The following is a 21,509-nucleotide window of genomic DNA, read 5'->3' as shown; positions in this document are numbered from 1 at the left end:
AGGCTTGCGGAAGCAGATTTAATTACTCCCATATTACTCCCTGTGTTAAGGAGGGCGTTATCTGATGGTCTATTCCTACATAGAATGATTTGTGTTCACTGTGCATGCGGATGGTTATAGTTTCTCCATCCGAATATCGGCTTCGTAGCTGAGCTGGCTTTTACCATACTCAGCATTCTTCCTCATTTCTTTCTCTGCGTGCATTCCAACACTGGGAATAGCCAAGGCGGAGCCCACTAACATAGCCTCCTTCATGACCCACCGCGCAAAAAAAAAAAAAAAAAAAAAGAGATTATGGGCAGGCGTCCACAAAGTTGGGGAACCTGAGCGGCACTGGTTCTCGATGTAACGCTGCTAGAAAAGTCTTGCATTAAAGCACTAGCGAAATGAAGTATGTCTCTCGAGGTAAATCGCACGAAAAGGTTCCACAGGTGCGCACAGATTGCCACAGCAGCGGATGCTAGAGGTCGTCGACACTGATACGACCTTGAGCTTTGGGCACTTTGTTCACGTCTAGCGTCGGGAAATCCTTGCCGGGCACGTACTCCAGGTACTTCTCGACCATGCGTCGACCTTCGGTGTCTGGGGCCCAGTCCGAGTCTTCTAGTTCGAGAACCTGGATCAGATTGGGGGAAGACATTTGGCGCCGTAGTCGCCGCTGCGCTTTTAAACGCAGCGCGTACTGCTACCCAGAAGACTGAACTAAATCTTAATGCGCTACCCCTCGACTCTAGAATGCAAACTACGAAACAAAGAAAAAAATGAAACAACACTTCAAAATATTGGCTCAATAAAGCTCAGATGAGGGAGGTGGCGTATTTATATTGCCTAATGCTAAGGGTCCTACATCTAAGCTACGTCTGCTTCTTCAATCTTATTAAAATACTTTATACATGTTAATAGGAAACAAATGCAGGTAAAGGACGGGATGTATACATGCTCGCTATTTCTGAACTAATTTTTTTTTTCCACGAGTACCTCCTCCTCAAGCGGAGTCGGTCATCATAGCGTAGGCTAGAGGTTGCATTCAGCAAGCTAGCTTAAGCAAAGCGCTCTCTCTCTTCTGGCTACGCCCTGGGCTGTTCTTTTTGTGCGGAAGACATGACTGTTTATTTCAGTGGTTTTCCCCAACCCCAAGTGCAGGATTTCCATACACTATCATCTGTTGATTAACTGCCTCGCTGCTCTTGTCCAGGAACACCGCAAATCATTGTATGCAAGTGACATGTATTCGTGGCCAATGGATGTTAGGAGCGCGCCCTCCGTAGTGCTGTGGACTTAGATGTCACAATGCTTGTTTTTTTTTTTTTTCTATTTCTGTAACCAATCCATCAAACATAAATGAATTCTCATTACGAAAATGCCTTACTAATTTGAATACTCCACTGTTATCCATAGGTTTAAAGACCAATTAAAATGTATTTTGTAATATTTAGGGCAGGCATATTTGCATTACATCTAAGCCCGGTGGCATTTATAGAAACCATAATTACATCGAAATCTGGTAGCTTCACAAAGCATGTTCAGTTGGTTCTAAAATTTTACCTGCACTGCATATATCATCATCACCATCATCATCATCACTATCACCATCACCATCACCACCACCACCACCACCACCACCACCACCACCATTATCATAATCATCATAATAATAATAATAATAATAATAATAATCATCATCATCATCATCATCATCGTTACACTTATTTCTCCATCTTCGCGTTTTGACCTCAATTCAAACAGTATCAGAACAATCGCTTCCTCATTTCCTTTTTCCGTGTCTCATGCAGCTCCATCGTCTGTTTTCTTTTATTCGAAAATTTAATCCAGTTCTCTCCCCATCCCTCTTTCGACCCGGCGTATAAGGTTTGATACCTGCCTGTTCTTGTTTCCGACATACTTAAGTTGCGACATCTTGAGAAACTTTGGACTTCTTATGTGAATAAATTTTGAACATGTTTTAACATATTAACATGAAGGAAACGATTAATGTATCTGCAGGTCCTTCCGCGACAGGCTCTGAGACTTTTTATTTTTCTAAATCGCCTTTCAATGGCAGTCTGACTTTCGTGTCAGCGGCGGGCGAATTTCAGAAGTAACCTTTTGTTGAATGCTTACAACTTCTAACAGTATGTTCAACAAATTACCTTGTTATAGCTCGCAGTACCATTACAATTACATTAAGGCACCAAACTGATTTTTCTATCGTAATTGTTAATTATTTGGAGGCCTACCAAGGTTGGACAATTTGTACCAGTATTCCAGGAAGCATAAACCATGGGCCCAATACTGGCATTGCGTCGGCAATATCGAGCCTTATATATAGGACCAGTGTAATGCCAACACGTTCAATATTGGGCCGACGGATTGTGCTGCACGGGATGTTAATAAAAAAGTACCTCCCAGGTTTTAGTTACCCCACAACTGCTTTCAAAAACAGTCGATGCATTGTCTTTTATGCCACTTTTAGCAACCCGCTGCGAGCACAGGCTAAGCACCTTAGCTGCACCTTAGCTGCTAATCTGTTCGCGCAATAGCTACTCAGGCGTTCGTAATCGCGCATGCAGCATCCCGCAGCGGTCGTCACCTGCGCCTCCCGACTGTCCTGTATTCCGGCGAGGCTCTGTAGCAGCGTGACGCACTGTCCCTGCTGGCAGTAGTAGGCGGCGCCTTTTGCCTTGTCGAAATGGCAGCGCGTGCCGTCCGGAAGTACGCCCGTCTCGTTGGTCTGATCGTTGAGGAAGAACTTGGCCGCGATGTACGCGTCGCCCCGGTAACCGCAGTGGATGGCGCACGCGCGCCAAGGCTGAGCTGCGAAAATTCAAAAATTCGTTGGAGGCGCTTAGATATCTCTTCAGTGCGGTAAGGCGAAAGCCTTTCTTGCGACTGTTTGCACTCAGTTGCTGTTTTTTTTTTTCACTCATTAGGCTCTGTTTTTCCTTTTTCTTTCAAGCTTTTCTCTTTTGTTTTTTGTTTTACTGTACTGAATCTTTTTTCTCTTTTACGACCTGTTTTTTACTCGACTGACTGTTTTCAATGTTCCCTTGTAAAGAGTAGTCATTTAGCCTTACACTGCAGCCGTTGCCCTAGCCCTACCAGTCCATCATGCACCCCTGCGTTGAGCGACACACGTGTGCTGCGCAGCTTCAAGCAGCAGTTGAGCAGGGAGATATTTGAGGCCCTTGAGATTCACAATCAAGGTGATAATTGTGTTAGCAGTAGCTCGGTTGTGCTGTCACCCAAAGAGCTGGAATTTTTAAAGAGGAGAATGACACGTGGCCATAGGTGATGAGGCTCTAATCTGTACGATAATGCAGAGGCGAAGGTTTGGGAGCATTCGCTCAAGTGATGGCGTTGTACAATTTTTGTATATATTGAGGTTACGTCCATTAAACTATCAGTTGAAGTTCAGCGTTTGTCCCTTGTCTTTCTCCTTTAGTCCTGTCTTTAATTTTACGCTGACAAAATATGCACTCTACTGACATTGAAGCTGTGCAATATTTTTGCACGATTTTACATATTTTGCATAATTACGGCGTCCTTGGCTCGTCTGCACACTACATCGACGTTCATGGCTATTTCAACGTCCTACTGACTTTTTTGCTGTAAATAACTAATTACTCCAGATCTAAAAAAATTTGCACATAGAGAATTGTTAACCCTCTACCTTATACAACCGTTCTTTTACTCATAAATCACGTCATTATTCGACAAGGACGGTGTGGCAACCTCTGCGGATGGATGCTTTCTGCGTCATTCATGAGGCTGTTAAGGCTTTCGCCTCAAAAGCTGTCCCTTGGGGCTAGTCGCCTGTCCGTATTCTGTTTGCAATCAGTCACACCGCAATCTTTTTCCTGCGGCCTTCCTTGAGCGGTATGACAAAAAAAAAAAAAAAAAAAAAAAGGGGACGCATACCGTTAGAAACGACTCATCGAATTGCACGACTCAAGACCCGCCGCACTTCGTGTAAGGATGAGTAAGGAGTGCCAGAAGCAATCGAATGACTTTAATATGATTACGTGTGTGTAGCGTTGCCGGTTCTAAACTGCATGCGCTCCAATAAAATGGTTATCCAAATTAATGAGGTATAATAGCGCATTTAGTCGGATCTATATTAACCAATGGTTTTTATTGTAACCCATCCCGGATGTGAAACAAAAATATTCCCTTAGAACTGAAGAAACGGCTTCGCCGTCGCCATCGGCATCACTAATATTGCGCATGCGCGACTCTTTCATCGCCCTCATGCATGATATTGCGAGATCAGCGCCAGCGCTCATTAAACTGGCGGATATCATGGCTATATCATCTCTGAAACAGTGTAGTTTGGATATTCAGCACACTAGCAGCCGGGGCCGCTTTACGACGCGATGGCACGCACAAAGCGGTGCCATGTGCCGCTGCTTTCATCTGGAAAGTTCTGCTATAGTGAGATAGAACTTAAACAAGCCCCAGTTGCTAACCATGGTTCATGGTGCGGAGGATGTGCATTAGACCGCTGAACAGTAAATGAAAGCAGTTTTTGAAATTTGAGTATACTAAAGAAGCTAGAGGAGCCGAAATGTTTGAGCTTGTAATCGCGGTCGGCGGTTCGCTCTTTATTTAGGTACCCAGAAAAAGTTTCATCAGCCGACTACTTTCTCTCACGGAAGAATTGTGTATGGCTTTCACTGCAGACTTGGCTTGTATCCAATCAATTTAAGACACAGTGAGAGTACAGCGTGGATGAAGAATATATTCGCCCCTGTAAAAAACCACGAGGCGCCGCGGAGACTGCCACCATGCGACGTGTACAATAGTCCGAGTTGATTAAGGTACACAGGTGTGTCTGAACATTAAGCCGATGCCATTTCGATCGGGTTACATGCGAGGAAACTCTACCTTACCTTCTACATTCGGGCGTAGGCTTGGAAGGGATGCGGGCCTAGATGCGAGTAAATATGGTACGACGGTGTTGCGGTATCGCGCGCAGCGACAGTTATCGCATCAAAACAGCATATGCTCTGGAAAGAGAGAAGACTCGCCGATTACAATGCTTTTCACCGTCGACGTGTACGAACATAACCCGAAAGCGACTGTACGGTGACGAATAGAGAACATATGCCAAGAAGAAACACAGCTGCGCGTATCCTTCAGTAGTACAGACCCACGAAGTCCTTAATGTCATCGAGGGGCGAATTTCTCTTGGCTGATATCGTTTGTCTCTCCTGATGTCTGCTAATAGCGGCTATGTTTTAGATGACCCCTATTGTGCAATATAATAGATGGCTGTTTTTATTCGTCACAACCTTGTTGCAACAGACAGATCGCGCCACCACTCAGTTATTGTCTTGTTTGCGCTATAACTTGTTAGTAAACAGTTATGCACCAAGTAGTATAAAAACAAGCCGAATGAACGCAAATAACTTGAAACGTGCAGGGAAGTTCATTAGATGCCACTAAGCAGGAATTGACTGAAGGAAGAAGGCGATTAAGAGCATGAGCTTCGCATGAAAACAAAAATTAGCTTCTAACTCGTTTTTATCGCTTGGCTGCCTGTTTCTCGTTTTATACTGGTGTCTCATGTCGTATTATCTGGAAAGAAAGTTCCTGGAAGAGGCGAACGGCAACCTAAGCCCACAACTTTGTTCTAGGGCAGTATATTTCAAATTGTACTCGTATGTGCGACCGTTGGACTTGATTTTCACATATTTACAAGGTAAATAAGGCAAATATTACTTCAAACCGCTCTTCTAGTCTAAGCTTGCAAGGTGCATGCTCCAGGTACGAGCTATTTTTCTACACACTCTATCGTGTATAGCTTTTAGATCTTAGCACCGCAAACTCATCGTTGAAGCGCCTGCCGAACAGAATGAGTTGCACTGTGCGTTGCATTGTTGCACTGTGTTTGTGTTGTGTGTGTGCGTGTGTGTGTGTTTGCGCTCAGAGGTCGCAAAGAAGCATCTATAGTGACTCTGTGGTGACGATAGGAAAAGGAGCGCTTTTATTGTTAGCTGCGCCAAGACCCTCCGACATTTTCATGTAAGATAACCGAGACACATTGAGAGTTCTTAAAATATTCAGCTTAAAACCGGGGATATGACATTGCCGTCTCATCTAGAAAACTGACATGGCTGTTCTGTTTTGTACCTTTTATTTTAGACCCATACTGCTGCTTTTCTTCTGTCGTGTGCTTACTTTACTCTAGTGTTTTTCTGGAAGCTTGGCACTAAAGCACTGAAAACTGCCTGGAAAGTATACGGTTGGTTAGACATGCATCGTCAGGCACACAGTTTCTCAAACATACTTGGGGAAAGAAGTAACGACGCCGTGTTTCCTCCATACCGAGGATACCGACAAGTCACGGATTTGCATTTGATGTCACTAGCGTTGACAATGAAACTTGTTTGGAGAAACGCCTACAAGAAATGCTCTATCTATCTTAATGTAAACCCGATGTCAAGAATTCACTTGAGTAAAATTTGTTGACATGAAAGACGCTCTGTTGAGAGAACCTAACCGGGACAGTATGAAGAGCACCGTAGCGACAACCGTAGCCGCGGCAGGGCCCAGCGTTTTTGTCCAGTACCAGCCAAGCTAAAAACACCGAACCATATATTCCCGGCTTTCTTTACGATACTGCGACGGCAGGGAAATAATGAGGAAGAAAGGGCAACAGAATGGCGCTGCTTCATTTACCCTTGTTTGCGCCTTGTCTTCAGACGTTTCATCACTGCTGCAGTGTTTAGAAGAATGCGCAGCCGAACAATGCAGTTATTTACCTCACCTGCTTCCTGGAAGGCATTGGCATTGAGGTGCTTAAGAAACTCTCATATATGGTGGTGCCTCTTTCTTCTCTAGGTGCTCATAACGAGAAATTATACACCGTAAGGACTAGTTGTAGTGGTAAAAAAGGAGGCTATATGCTGTTAGTGGTCCAGCTGCACTCCTGTGTGGCGGTACATGGAGTGCTGTTCCGTGTGCAAGCTTACCTGCGCTGTATGGCACTAGAGTGCCCGTGGGCTTGAGCTCCTTCTTGAAGCGGGAGAATGCGGCGCACTTTTCGTCGATGTATTCCTGGTTGGACTTGAAATGCGTGCACTGGGAAGCCTGCGAAACAAAGTTCGGTGCATGCGGACTGAAGACAACAGAGCCGCCTAAAGACCCCCAATATATCCATCTTCCTGCAAATTCAGTCAGTTAATAAAGCAGATTCCCTCATAAAGTACGAAATAAGTTTGCCCTCATCCTCTTGTGAAAGATCTTACTGCAATTTTGTGTCATCGCCTTTTATCGTGACAAAATAGGCTCTTGTGACAAATAAAAAATAGCGACTGCTGCATATACGGCGAAAAGTATTGATGTTACAGAGAAAATCGTTTTGGTAAAACACTAGTTCCTGTTATTAGGACAAGGTTTGGTCCGAAAATGCAGCAGAAAGTTTGACTGTAATGACACAGCATTTTCTGTCGTCTTTTCTTTTCCCTTTTACGCCAGAAAGGCAGTATTTACCTACATCCAGGTTACTCCACGTAAAAGTATATCCTCTATTTCAGTGAAACACAATAGCGGTCGAAGGAAAGGAGCCTGAGACTGGAGTGTATGACGCGAATCGACCCTACCGACGCCATTGGATGTCGAGCTATAGACAAAGTTCGCCTAGGCCACGTGACCCGTTCAAATGGTTCGGTTCAAGCCGGGCTTTTATCTTTGTCTGATGTTCTTTCAAATGACGTGCTTTAGCTTTCAACTTCAAGAGTACAGTACTTGTTAGGTTAGAGAGATAAATAATGAAGGATTAGTGATCAAGTCATTAGTAAAGTGCATGTACACGAAATAACATAAGCAAGGGGCGCCACAGGCAAGAGCCATTATCGCTGCTGCGTCCTATAACATTAAAAGCGGAACTTAAGTGTCCTCCCACATTTCTTTTAATGCCGAGATTCTATGTGCACAGTTTAGAGGTTTAGCCTCGCCGGGGTGCCACAGTGGTTAGGGCGCTAGATTACTGTTCCCAAGGATGCGGTATCAAATCCCGGCCTCAGCGGTCGCTTTTCGGTGGAGGCGAAAAGTAAGGCGCCCTTGTGCTTTGCGATGCCAGTGCACGTGCCAGTGCGATGCCGGAGCCCTCCACTACGGCGTCTCGGCGTCTCTCATAGCCTGAGTCGCTTTGGGACGTTAAACCACACAAACCAAACCAAACTAATCTTCCCGCTCCCTCTCTACCACGGATATACCTCAGTGTACACACACGAAGTAAGGGAATGATGAATGGCTGCAATAGGAGGAAAATATGTCGGCTCATGTAGGGCGAGGTGCAAGGTGATCTTGAGTAAGCAGCGCTTTCGCTCATTTTTGTTGAGCAAACGGACGAAAGAACCACTAAAGACGCTGATATTTGTTTTACTGACTGCGAAAATATCTGTTGCAATATCTTATTTACTTCTTAGAGGCACTCGCTTAGCACTGCCATTATTAGCTAAGTTGTGTGCCTCTTGATTCGTCCTGTTAATTTCATCGTTGACCGAGCACCAATCGGTCTCAAATTTCGCCTAGCAAAATGTGTTACCTGCCTACGCAGCCTGTACCGTGTATATATGGTCGGCGCTCTTTTTAGTGTGCGGTAAAGAATCAATGATGTCTTACAGTATATCGTACACCAAAGCAACATCAATTATTGCTTTGGTACGTCAAGCCAAACAGTACATCAAGGTAGCATAATGTCTCCTCAAAACTTTCTTCTCTGATCTGTATAGTTTTCCCATGGCACTGTTAATGTGTCCATTCGAAGTGGTAACTCATCGCGACTCTTTTCAAGTAACAGTATGGTATATATACATGTCTTCATGATTAGACTTGGGGTCGGGTAGCCGGTCTTTGAGCCTCGATCGGCCATTAGGCGAAGCCCCCCTTCTGACTTGAGAGATTGTGCATGAAAATTGCACACACACACACACACACAAAAAAAAATCAATTTTAACCACGCCTGCCTGGACGAATACGTTAAATGTAGTACGCACATAACATTTCCTTGAAGAGGCAGCTAACTCTGTGACCATGCACCTAAACCCACTGTCACGCACCGAGCAACTTTAAACATTTTCCGATAAAATATTTTGAGGCTTTTTTTTTTGTCTAATATCCACCTATGAAAGCATACAATATATCAGCAGACCTTCCTTAGACAGACTTCTAGGTTCTTGCTATTTCAAAAAACGCTTGACCTGTTTGTTTAGAAAGCAAGAGAAACATCAGAAGCAAAAGTTTGGTTTGTGTGGAAAGCCTAAATCATTTCGGTCAATAGGCTCATAAACATTAAAGTACTTCTCAATATTCCACAGTTGCGAGCGCAAGAAAATCTTATTTTAAAATAAGTTTTCTTGCCGCACATTGGAAGCCTAGAATACCCCTGTCATATTGTGCGTAACAATAGCTTGTAATTCTCCGTGGTTTTCTCGCTAATAAAAGATGCCGAGTAATTTTGGACGTCGTTACAATCGCCGTTGGCAATGACGAAACAGCTCACAGTTGCGAAACTGTGCAAGGTCAGGTGAAATAAACATGGGTCGGATAACTTAATTGAACATAACTTAGCTTTCCCTCATATGTGCACAGTTTCAGACTACGCTTTCATGTTTCCAACGAGTATTTACTATACTGGTCGTGTTCATGTTCCCTTAAGTGTCGTCTTTACGACTTTGCAATAAAGTCTTACACATATGCATATACAAATAACCACGACATTTATAAGGTTAAGCTAATAAGGCAGAAAGATGGAATTTCTTGCCATTACGCGTGTCTCGGGAGAGCACGATAATGGAAGCACTTACACAAATTTTGCCAATTTATGAGTAGTATACGTCTGCGCCTGTACGAGATTTCATAGCTGTTTGTCTTCGCCGACCACAACATAGTTTCACAAGGAAAATGTAACCTTGCACTTTTAACTCTTCACTGTTTAAAAATTGTTCGAAGGTGATATCGATACAACGTTGCCCCGAACCCTCACCATCGAAAACAACTTTGTCACCTTCTTATTAGCCTTTATGTCGCATGGGGTGAGCATAACGTTGTCGCCTTCGCAACCTTCCATGGTGTTTCTCCTCCTGCAAGCAAAACAAAACTGTAGATATCAGAAATGCTGGTTCATATCGGAGAAGGCTATCAACAGGCTATGCTGTGCACAGATCCAGGATGCTAACGCTTGCGAGCACGACACTTCATTCACAGGGGAACCACACTGGTGCCACAGACGGCGCTTAACAACCTGACGATACACAGTTACTACCGAACAGCGCTTCCATATAGTTCGTTTGCTGTTGTGTGCTTCGGTCAATATATATATATATATATATATATATATATATATATATATATATATATATACCCCGCCGGGGTGGCGCAGTGGTTACGGCGCTCGACTACTGTTCCCAAGGACGCGGATCGAATCCCGGCCTCGGCGGCAGCTTTTCGATGGAGGCGAAAAAGCAAGGCGCCCGTGTGCTGTGCGATGTCAGTGCACGTTAAAGAACCCCAGGTGGTCGAAATTTCCGGAGTCCTCCACTACGGCGTCTCTCATAGCCTCAGTTGCTTTGGGACGTTAAACCCCACAAACAACAAACAACAACATATATATATATATATATATATATATATATATATATATATATATATATATATATATATATATATATATATATATATATATATATATATATATATATATATATATATATATATATATATATATATATATATATATATATATATATATATATATATATATATATATATATAGACCGCTTTCGCACCTTTAGTCCAGCGGTGGCTTAGGTGAGCTGGTTTCGTGAACAAGAGAGGCCAGCATCCAGTCAGTGTTACGCGCAGGGAGACTGGCGGTTAGTTTGGGAAGAAACATAGGAATATAATTATGGCAAAATATGCAAAATAAATTTGGTTAATAATTTATGCACTAGCCAAGGTTGTGCTCGCTGCCTTAAAAATTCGGAGTAGGTACCAATAAAATCCATCCACCATTAATCTCGGAGCAAAAAATGCCGATTAGGACGTAAAAAAGGAGGGCATCCTCGAAATTATGGTAACTGCGTTGGCCATTTGCAGCAGCTCGATTTTGTCAATACTGCGAGGGGAACAGTGGGATGTATCAAAAAGCATCCGTCACATCGATGGGGCGGGAAGTTTTGCAGACCGACCAGAACATTTCTTTCGCGACCGCTTTCTTCACATGAAGGTAATTTGGTATTATTGTGCTTCCCGTCTGGGTGCTCTTCCTTTAAATTGTTCATGTAGTCAACCCTTCGCAGAATATATCGCTTCGAGTTCATTTTTACGATATTTATCTCTCGGGTGCCTACAGGTGGCAAGGCCAACGCAGGCCGCGGCGGCCGATTTGAATGGAGGTGGTATGCAAGAACACCTATGTGCTACGCGATGGCAGCGTACGTTAAGGCAAGACAGGTGGTCGATGTCAACCAGGAGCCATCCACTGCGGCATCCATCATAGTTCATAGCATGTGGATGTTAACGTTGTTTGGTCACCGCATGTTTCTGGTACCCACCATACAGTGAGACACTGGTGGAGCAGGCGTCCATTTTGTCTCGCTTACATTTGTCGTAAAACAACCGCATCCCACTGCCATGGAAAATCAGCTAAACATCAGTCAACCTTAGTTACCTAAAGCGTACAGAGTGGGCCAGAGAATAGGCATGATTTAGTGAACGTGAGGTTTCATAGCGCACAACAGAGAAGGGACATAACACGAGCGCGAACTTCCACTAAAATAATTTTATTCGGTGCTGACAGCCGATTATCCACTAGCCCGAACCCTAATGAAATTTCACAAAAAATACTAGCGCATAGGAAGACACACTCAAGTGAAGAAGACACAGGACAGGATAGCGCGTGTCCTGTGTCTTCTTCACTTGAGTGTGTCTTCCTGTGCGCTAGTATTTTTTCGTGAAGTTGCAATGCACCATCCATGCAAGATCCAGCCCATCTTCAAGTTTTGTTAAACTAATGAAATTCTAGATGAAATCAAGAAGACATTTAATGCGGAAGGCGAGACTATTCATGGTCACTATGGGTAACAGACTGCATTCCAAGGAAGGCAAGTGTAGAAAGGAACAGATTAAAGGTGTGCGAATGAGGTGAAGGAGTTAGATACAGCTGGCGGAGGACATGATTAATTAGAGTAATATGGGAGTAGTTTGGGCCCGGGAGTTGGGGTAGTAGTCAGGCTGCTGTTACAAAAACGTGACAAGACACCCGTTTTAGTTAGGTAGGATAGTCATGACGGAATAAAGAAGGGTGCTCACCTGGGGCTGCTGCACGTCCTCTTCATGCGTTTCAGAGGCACGCTGTCCTTGAGGCACGGCTGGCTGCACTCTGACACCGTTTTCCAGTCGCTCCAGCTGCCCGGTTCCACAGGCGTCGACTTGGGGAAAGGCACGCATTTGCTGCCCTGGCACCACTGCGAAGGCACAGTTCGCCTCTTTTTACACAACCACTCCGTGCATGTATGTCTCTGTTCCGCTACCCTCTCCCGCACTCCACCGATTGAAAACGGTAGCGGTCTTTAAACTTCCATAGAAGGGTCAAAGGGAGCTAATGTATACTACGCTTGTTTCAGCACTTCATCCACCTTTGTAACACTGGGTAGGTGCGATGTCATACTTGGGTTGGCATATTAGGTCGAAAAATGGATTCTGTCACGGAATCTGTAGTGCAGATGCAATGCTTCCCTCTGCACTCAGATAATTGTCTTACTGCATATTTTCAGTTGAATAAACTGAAAGGAAGTGCAAGTTTGGTGCTTTATATGCTTGTACGAAAACGCTCACACCATTACTTGAACGTTTGCTTCGAGAAGATTACCACTGTTAACGACTGGAATGCACATTTTCTGGCCAAGAATATGCCGAGTCAAGTACGAGAACTCTTCTTCCCAAGGTTTCTGTATCCCTAAAGTGCGTCAAGCATCGCGGCGGCACTTTCTACAGAAAGTAATTTTGACGGACTCTATACTTGAAAGCAATCGGCAGATTGTAACACATTTTCATGCTTCGAATCAGATATTAGTGGCAACGGTACACGCATGCACAGATGGCGGCTCGCGGATACAGATAGAGCTCAAGGCTGATGCGTCCATGTTCCTTTCTTTTTTTAAAATCAGGTTTCTGTGCAGCAAGCTAACTTTTTTACATTATACCCGAAGGACGATGTATTTCGGTAAAAAAAAAAAAAAAAAGCGTGTTTCTTGGACACGAAGAAAGAATTGCTGGACCCTTAACTTGTGCCTTTAACCGCATGACGCGACCATCTTAATGGCTCCCGCCTAGCGGCTCTCTTCGTGGATACTAGTTTTGCGTACACGTACCAGACTGTTAGGTTAGTTCCATATACCTTAATTGGTCTTTCTATTTTTTCTCTAACACTCATTAGCACACAGTCGTTAGCTGTCATGGTATGTCAACGTCCACCTGACAGAAGAAACTCCCTGGAGGCACTTGATCTGTATTAAGTGCGGCAAGGCGAAAGCCTGTAATGTGGCTCTTCGCGCTTATTTGGTGCTTTTTCACCCATTTCCTTCTTTTTCCTTTTTGCTCCTTTTTGTCTCGCTTATGCTCTTCTGCCTAGTGTTGGCGCGTTATTTTTTTTCTTCCACATTTTTGACGCATTTTGCACAATTTCCACGTCTGTACACTATATCGACGTCCTTGTCTATTTTGACGTCTAACTGCTTTTTGGCAATAAATAATTAACTATTTATTCAACATCAAGAAAATTTTGCATACAGACGTGTTTTCACGTTGTACCTCAAACCGTTCTCATTTTACTCATCAATGAATTCATTTCTCAACAATGACGGTGTGACACCTTCCGCAGACGCACAAGTCCTGTCATGTCACTGTGCAGGCTTTCGCCTTAATAAACTCCTGCTTTAATCAAGCCGCACGTACGTGCCTGACTGCCCTAAGGGCAGTGTAGTACATCTTTCGGGCTCGAATAACTCCGGAAAATACGAACCTCATATAAACCTCCCTCCTCAAAGGAGCTACCCGCGTTGGAAATTCCTGCCAACTCGGCCATATCACATGGACTCGCGACAACAGAAGACCAGCCGATCAACTAGTGTCCGACACGTGACCTGCAGCTGCCATCTAAGGTATGCTAGAGAGTTTTCGCTCACAGCACTGATAGCGCCAAAGCCTGATCATCGCGTGAACAGCGCCTTCGAACTCCGCCCCATCAATAGCAAAGCGTTCTTATATTAAATGATCAAAGCGTAAACAAGGTCTTATAAGCATACTCTGTCCCTAATAGGGAGTGGGATGCATACTGTTCATGCTACTCCCTATCACTTCGAAATAGACTAATTCGTTGTAGAGTGAGCCATTGCAGGGACGGTCAGGGTAAGATGAGCAACAAGAACGACGCAACTGCGCCGTTGCCACATCACATATGCGCCAGGCGCCATTCACACTTGTTCGACGTTGACGTTCCGCAGCTTCCATCGCTTTATCCACCAAGTGCAAGGTCGGTGGTCGGCTGGACTCCTTATATAGACAGTGCCACCATCTACATCAACCGGCAAGGTAGAAAGGCACCGTGCAGAAGTGCGCGTTTGGGATGCAGCACGAGACGAAGGAGATTCACTTGCGGGGCCAAGTTAGAAACATTAGTTTACTGTAGAAACTGCATTGGGAGAAACGAATTTATTATTTATTAAGGCGAAAGCCTTGAATGGCTCATGCTGTCGTGGACAAAGTGTGTCCCGCTTTTGCGGCGTTCTGATTGGCCGAGGCGGGATGCGTCCCTGCCATCTGCAATGCCACACTTCAGCGCGCGCTAAGGAACGCCACACAACTCATCCTTGCCGGAGTGTGATAGATACCGCGCCTTTCCTTTCCTGTAAACCAATTATAATCATATGTAGCACTGCAACGAATGCCGACAAGAGGCTAATGACGGGAGGAAAATGATAGTATAGGAATGGTATACTTTCACCATTCTCCTCTTAAGAAACATTTAAGAGACACTCTAATATTTTATTATTAATATTATTAGTACTACCGCGAATGTTCGTTTTACGTTTTAATATGTTCATTTTGTTATCTTAATTTACATTTTGCTGTTTTATTTTTATTTGTTATTTTCAACTGTGTAATTTTTATTTTGTTCCTATTTACAACTATTATTTTATTTTATTATTATCAACATCACTAAATATTTATTCTTTGAATAGATTATAATCCTTTCGAATTATTGATTGGCTTACAGGAAAAGTAAAGCGCAGTATTTGTCGCACCTTCTTTGTGGATACCTGGACCGTCGTGGTTTCTCTTTTTGCGTCCAAAATAGACAGAAAGCTTCCTCATTCTAAATAAACACTGTTTATGTGGGAGGTCAGGCTAGCGCGGAAATAGCTCGTTACACGTTTCGACATTCGATGAATGATTTTAAAGAACAGTTTGTAATTTTTCTCCAAGATACTAGTCTTCAGCAGCAGGCAACGACTCACCCTGTTCTCACCACAGTACGTCCCCTCCAGGGCGTGTCCAGCGGCGAACAGGCCGATTCTCTCCGGGCTTTTGCACTGTAACGCCCGGCATATCGCCTGCGATAATGAGTGCCGACGTTATTTGGATGCTTATCTGAGAGGTGCATGCGGACAGATTGTTGTAAAATTGTTAGGATTTAAGCACGGCTTGCCCTAGTGATAAAGCGAAAGCTGCGAGTGTTGCAGCTACAGCCTCTTTAAAATAGGAGACCACGTTGAAAACTTCTATATAAAAAATAATTTTCCAATTTATTTTTTATTACAATACAGTCATTTCCTAATGATTATCAAAAAATATGCTTCTAACAAAATCCGTTTCAGAGATATAAAGCCAAATTTATAACTCCCGGTGAATTTTGCAAAACCGAAGTATTTGTCGATGTTTTCACTGTCGAATTTTTTCTTCTTAATATTTCAATTTCTACTCATAATATTTCAATTTCTACTCATAATAATTGCTTCTAAATGTATTCCAGTTACTCATATTTATAGTCATAAGTTTTCCTAGTGAGTCAAGGACTTCCAAGTCAGTACATTGAACAAAAGCACTCACAAGATGGACACATGACATTTTGACCGCACAGGTTGCAAGTTGATGAACCTGCGGGCTGATTTTGTTTTTAATTTTTATTCCATCAATTTATATCAATTTATATATCAGTTCAGTTCAGTCGCTCAGTCGTGTCTGACTCTTCGTGACCCTATGAACCATATCACGCCACGCTTTTCGGTCTCTCACTATCTTCCTAACACTAACTTCATCTGCAGCGCCTCGAGAATGCCATCTAACCATCGCGTTCGCTGCTTACCCCTTCTCCGGTGACCCTCAACTTTTTCAAACATCAAATCTTTCTCCAGCGACTCCTCTCTTCTCATCAGATGACCAAAGTAGCTGAGCTTTAACTTTAGAGTTCGACCTTCCAATGAGCAGTCAGGGTTTATGGTTAAACCCTTCGCGTTAAACGGTTGGTTGTAAATTGGTAAATTGTAAATTGGTTTATAAGAAAGGAAAAGAGCAGTATCTGTGAAGCTCACTTGAAGGTGAAAACCGTACATACCCGATGGCTCGAACTAATTGGCGTAGTGAAGTTCTCTCTTCAAAAGAGAATGACGAACCGTAGTGGAGGAATGCGGAGTAATTTCGACCACCTGGGGATGTTTAATATGCGCTGACATCATGCAGCACACAAAGATCTTAAATAATAATTGGTTCACAGGAAAGGACAGGCGCAGTATCTGTCACACGTGTTTCTGTGGACACCCGACCCGCGCCGTAAAGGAAGGAAGTAAGCTGGGAGAGAAAGTGAAAGAGAGAAAGGGGAGCCGTAGTGAAGGGCCCCGGAGTAATTTCGACCACCTGGGGATCAACGTGCACTGACACAGACTCGCACAGCACAAGGACGCTTCTCCGTTTCGCCCTCATGAAAATGCAGCCGCTGGCGGTCGGGATCGAATCCGGGAACTCCGGCCCAGTGTACGGGCATCTTAACCACTGCACCACTGCGGCGCGGCAGCACAAAATGCTTTAAGTTAGGTTCTGGGAAAGGAAGGCACCTTATACTTTTGCATGGACACCACGAAATAGTGGACACCCACATTTATTAGGTCACCTGAAGGTCAAATTTAATGTTGTTGTTGTTGTTGTTGTGGCTGTAGGAAGAAGGAAAAGAAAATGCACGGGCCTGCTACTGGCTCTGTAGCTGAGCCACCTCCGCTGCCTCGTGCAGATAGAAGAGAATATAGAGAGGAAAGAAAAGCAAGAGGGAAAGAAAGACGCGCGCCGCAACAGCCGTCGTCCACCACCAGCGGTGGCGTGTGCAATGACGGCCTACAACAGATAAAAATTCGGTGCCAGGCCAGCCCCCACCGCAAGCAGCGGTGGCCCACCTGCACCAGCCCCATCAGGGCAGAGCAATTTTGAACACGCAAAGACCGGCTCTAAACGTTGCGACGCGTTCGCTACAATGAGAGGCTTCGGATAGAGGGTGCCTTTGTGGTATTCTTTTGAAGCCAAAGTTGCACTGTCCTAGGTAAAGCAGTCATCGCGTGCAAGCCACAGTTTAGCCTTCAAGTGACCTTCACAGATACTGCGCATTTCTTAGCTTATAAACCAATTTACAATCATGTAGATCCGAAGACAGTTCAATGAGCGGTGTAAGATATTCAACAACATTGACAACTGGGCGAGTTGGTAACGGCTCATTTTAAACTAGCAAAAGGACGAGACACAGGGAAGAAGAGAGCAGGACAAGGCTGGACTAACAACTGAATGTTTATTGAACGAAAGAAGACAATGAAGACTCGCTGTGTGGACCGGGGTGCCAATGCCATGGCCCTACGTGACCTGGACACATGCGCGTAATGTGAGGGCCGTGCGGTGGTCCTGGGCACTTGAAGGCTCCTAACTCGCTCGCGAAATAAAGTTTTTTCCTCCTCCTCCTCGTTCTGAAAAGCACACGCACAACCCAACCGGTGAAATGTCAGAAAATTGAGAAGGAGAAGAAGTAGAAGAAAAAAAATTCAAAGTCAAGGCCTAACTAACGACTTTTCTAATAGAGCGAATTCTTTACAATGAAGGCTAACCGATGCCGTAGCCACAGACTTTGCTAAGCCTTAGCTGTGTAATACGTCTCAACCAACTCTCGACAAAATTGTTTACTATTGCTGTAAACTACACCCGTATTACTGAAATCAGGCGTACAAACAGACTGGTCATCCTCCGATTTACACTCCTTTATTGTAAGGAATTCGCTCTATTAGAAAAGTCGTTAGTTAGGCATTGACTTTGAATTTTCTTCTTCTTCTACTTCTTTTTCTCAATTTCCTGCCATTTCACCGGTTGGGTTGTGCGTGTGCTTTTCAGAACGAGTCTTCGTTGTCTTCTTTCGTTCAATAAACATTCAGTTGTTAGTCCAGCCTTGTCCTGTTCTCTTCTTCCCTGTGTCTCGTCCCTTGGCTGGTGTAAGATATTTTCTAGCCAAATGAGTCCCGGTCTCTGGACGCCAACTGCCATCGCACAGACCGAAAGATAACCGGGGGGGGGGGGGGGGGGGGGGTGGAGGGGATTCAGTGTGGCAGCCCATCCTTCTCTCCCCAGAGCATGCTCAGTTAGGAGTAGCAGTACAGGTGGGTGGCAGTCAAGGAAGGATTGCTGTGCCGAGACCTAATTAGTCGATGGCTGCTAATATCGGAATCTTGTTGGAAACAATACTGAATTACGGTTGCGACAAACGCCACCCTGCCAAGTTACTTAAAATAATGGTTGCGTCAGTTCTCTATTTTTAATTACTTCAGGCCTTTTTCAGTTTTAATAGATGTTTAAGTACGTATTGGGGAAAGGAAATGCCCAGTACCTGCCACAGCTTTCGGGTGACACCTGACAGTGCCTTAAAGGATGGGAGACCGCCTCAACTACGGGCTCTACATTTTTCTTACCACGTTCCCAACTCCGGCAAAACCTGTTGGGTTGGGTTGGTTCATAGGAAGGGAAAGGCGCAGTATCTGTCACACTTGCTCTGTGGACACCTGAACCGCGCCGTAAGGGAAGGGATGAAGGTGGGAGTGAAAGTGGATAGAGAGAAAGGGGGGTCGTAGTGAAGGGCTACGGATAATTTCGACCACCTGGGGATCTTTAATGTGCTGTGCGATGTCAGCGCACGTTAAAGATCCCCAGGTGGTCGAAATTATCCGTAGCCCTTCACTACGACCCCCCTTTCTCTCTATCCACTTTCACTCCCACCTTCATCCCTTCCCTTACGGCGCGGTTCAGGTGTCCACAGAGCAAGTGTGACAGATACTGCGCCTTTCCCTTCCTATGAACCAACCCAACCCAACAGGTTTTGCCGGAGTTGGGAACGTGGTAAGAAAAATGTAGAGCCCGTAGTTGAGGCGGTCTCCCATCCTTTAAGGCACTGTCAGGTGTCACCCGAAAGCTGTGGCAGGTACTGGGCATTTCCTTTCCCCAATACGTACTTAAACATCTATTAAAACTGAAAAAGGCCTGAAGTAATTAAAACTGGAATACGGTGACGGCTTTTCGGTGGAACGAGCTGTGTACTTTCTCTCTCTCTCGAATAATAATAATTACTACTACTACTACTGCTACTACTACTACTACTACTACTACTACTACTACTACTACTACTACTACTACTGCTAATACTACTACTACTACTACTACTACTACTAATAATAATAATAGTAATAATAATAAAAATAAAAGTTCGTTCACAGGAAGGGAAAGGCGCAGTATCTGTCACACTTGTTTCTGTGGACACGTTAACTGTGCCGTGAGTGAAGGGAGGAAAGTGGGAGCCAAAGTGGAAAGAGAGAAAGGAGCAGTAGTGGAAGGCTATGCGGTAATTTCAAACACCTGTATGAATGCAATTTTCCAGCACAGTTCGAACAAATTATGCGAATTGTCAAACAATTTTTTTGCTAAAACTTCTGAGGGAACCTTGAATAATACTTGCAAAGTTATCTATCATAAAAAACAAAATCTGTAATGTTTGAAATACGCGAATTACGCGCGCCGACATCGCACAGTACACGGACGCCTTCTCGTTTCGCCTCCATCGACACGCAGCCGCCGGCGGTCGTATCTAATCGGGGATGCCCCGCCGAACCGGCTCCACAAAGGAGGCTGGTCGACTGGGCTGAAGCGGTCGCTGTCAGGCACTGCCTGCTGGCCACCACCCGTGATCAGGAGCCAGCCCAGCCCTTGTAACGAGTATTTCGCGGCTCCACCAAATAAAGTTTTAACGCGGTAGCGTTAAGGAGCTCGTGTCGCAGAAAAGCCGGTGTCGTCGGCGTCGGCGGCGTTGGCCGTGAGCAATAAATCCCGGCATGCACTTCATAAATAAAAAGCAACTTCCAAGATGGGCTGGGTGGGAATCGAACCAGGGTCTCCGGAGTGTGAGACGGAGACGCTACCACTCAGCCACGATTTTCTTTTTTCTATTTCCTGACCGAGGACGTACAGAAAAAAGACACATGTGACATCAATAACATGACAAAATAAAAGATCAAGCATTGACCTAAAGCTTCAGCCTTCCTTAGCTGAAGTTGTCGGATTAAAAATCCCTCATATGTGACAACCCGTCAAAACTAACTAACCATTCTGGCTCTAGTTTTAAAGCTTTCTGTTCGTCCACATATGCCCGTATGCTCTCTCTAAAGAGCTGTCTCGCTGAACGTGCATCGACGTCACCGTGCTCTACAGCCATTCTGCTTTGTCATATGCTGTGGAGAGCCAGTAGCATCAAAAGATCCAACGGTGTATCATTGTTCGCTTCTACTGGCAAGAATTGGATACTATGTGGGCTTATGGGTAGTTCCTTTTTAAGCGTCCTCTGGAGCACATCCCATAAAAATACGGCATCCCAGCATTCGAGAAACACGTGTTCAATCGTCTCCTCTTTCCTGCATATTATGCAGTGGACACCCCAGGGTACAAAAAGCCCTTTCTGTTCCTTCCATTTATTTACCTCCAATGTTCCAGTGTGCAGCTTAAAAAAGAACGTTTTCACCCCTGCCGGCACCATCATCCTCTTCACTCTTTTAAGAACATTTTTGCCCCCTGCGGACGAGTACACAGCTCCGTACAACGGTTCTGGAAGCACCACATCGCACAAGTCTTTATACAGTTTTTTCCGGTTTACACTCCACAAATAGTCTAAAGTAAACCGCACCATCAAGAACCTGTACGCCAAGACCACTTCCCTTAGATACCCGCGGACACCTTGCGGTCAGAAGAAACGACAATTCCCGGGAGAGCTTGACCCAGGCGTAACTGACAGACCGTACGAAGAAATGGATTTTTCACATTCCTCAAAAACATGAAACGATGCTTGAAAGCGGTACAAAAGCGCTTCTAGTGAATGCGGTGTTGCCTTAGAAACGTGCCGTAGAACGTTATACTGCGGTGTATATCGGTAATTATGAGCA

At 44.5% G+C, this 21,509-nt stretch overlaps 1 protein-coding gene across 1 annotated transcript in view; it reads right to left on the bottom strand.

Moving 5' to 3' along the window:
- Nucleotides 1-460: 460 nt before the first annotated feature.
- LOC146182483 (uncharacterized) overlaps nucleotides 461-21,509 on the bottom strand; it is a 37,849-nt gene continuing 16,800 nt past the window's right edge. The window contains exons 10-15 of the mRNA XM_084575957.1: nucleotides 15,525-15,620; nucleotides 12,319-12,473; nucleotides 10,013-10,088; nucleotides 6,975-7,092; nucleotides 2,591-2,814; nucleotides 461-616 (exon numbers count right to left, since the gene is read on the bottom strand). Of these exons, the coding sequence (XP_084432083.1) occupies nucleotides 461-616; nucleotides 2,591-2,814; nucleotides 6,975-7,092; nucleotides 10,013-10,088; nucleotides 12,319-12,473; nucleotides 15,525-15,620 (825 nt within the window). The remainder of the gene's footprint in view (nucleotides 617-2,590; nucleotides 2,815-6,974; nucleotides 7,093-10,012; nucleotides 10,089-12,318; nucleotides 12,474-15,524; nucleotides 15,621-21,509) is intronic.

Source organism: Amblyomma maculatum, chromosome 8, assembly GCF_055883805.1.
Source record: "Amblyomma maculatum isolate TAMU_Amacu chromosome 8, ASM5588380v1, whole genome shotgun sequence".
Classification (NCBI taxonomy): domain Eukaryota; kingdom Metazoa; phylum Arthropoda; class Arachnida; order Ixodida; family Ixodidae; genus Amblyomma; species Amblyomma maculatum.
Note: the sequence above shows the minus strand (reverse complement) of the source record. Positions and strands in the feature narration are given on the sequence as shown.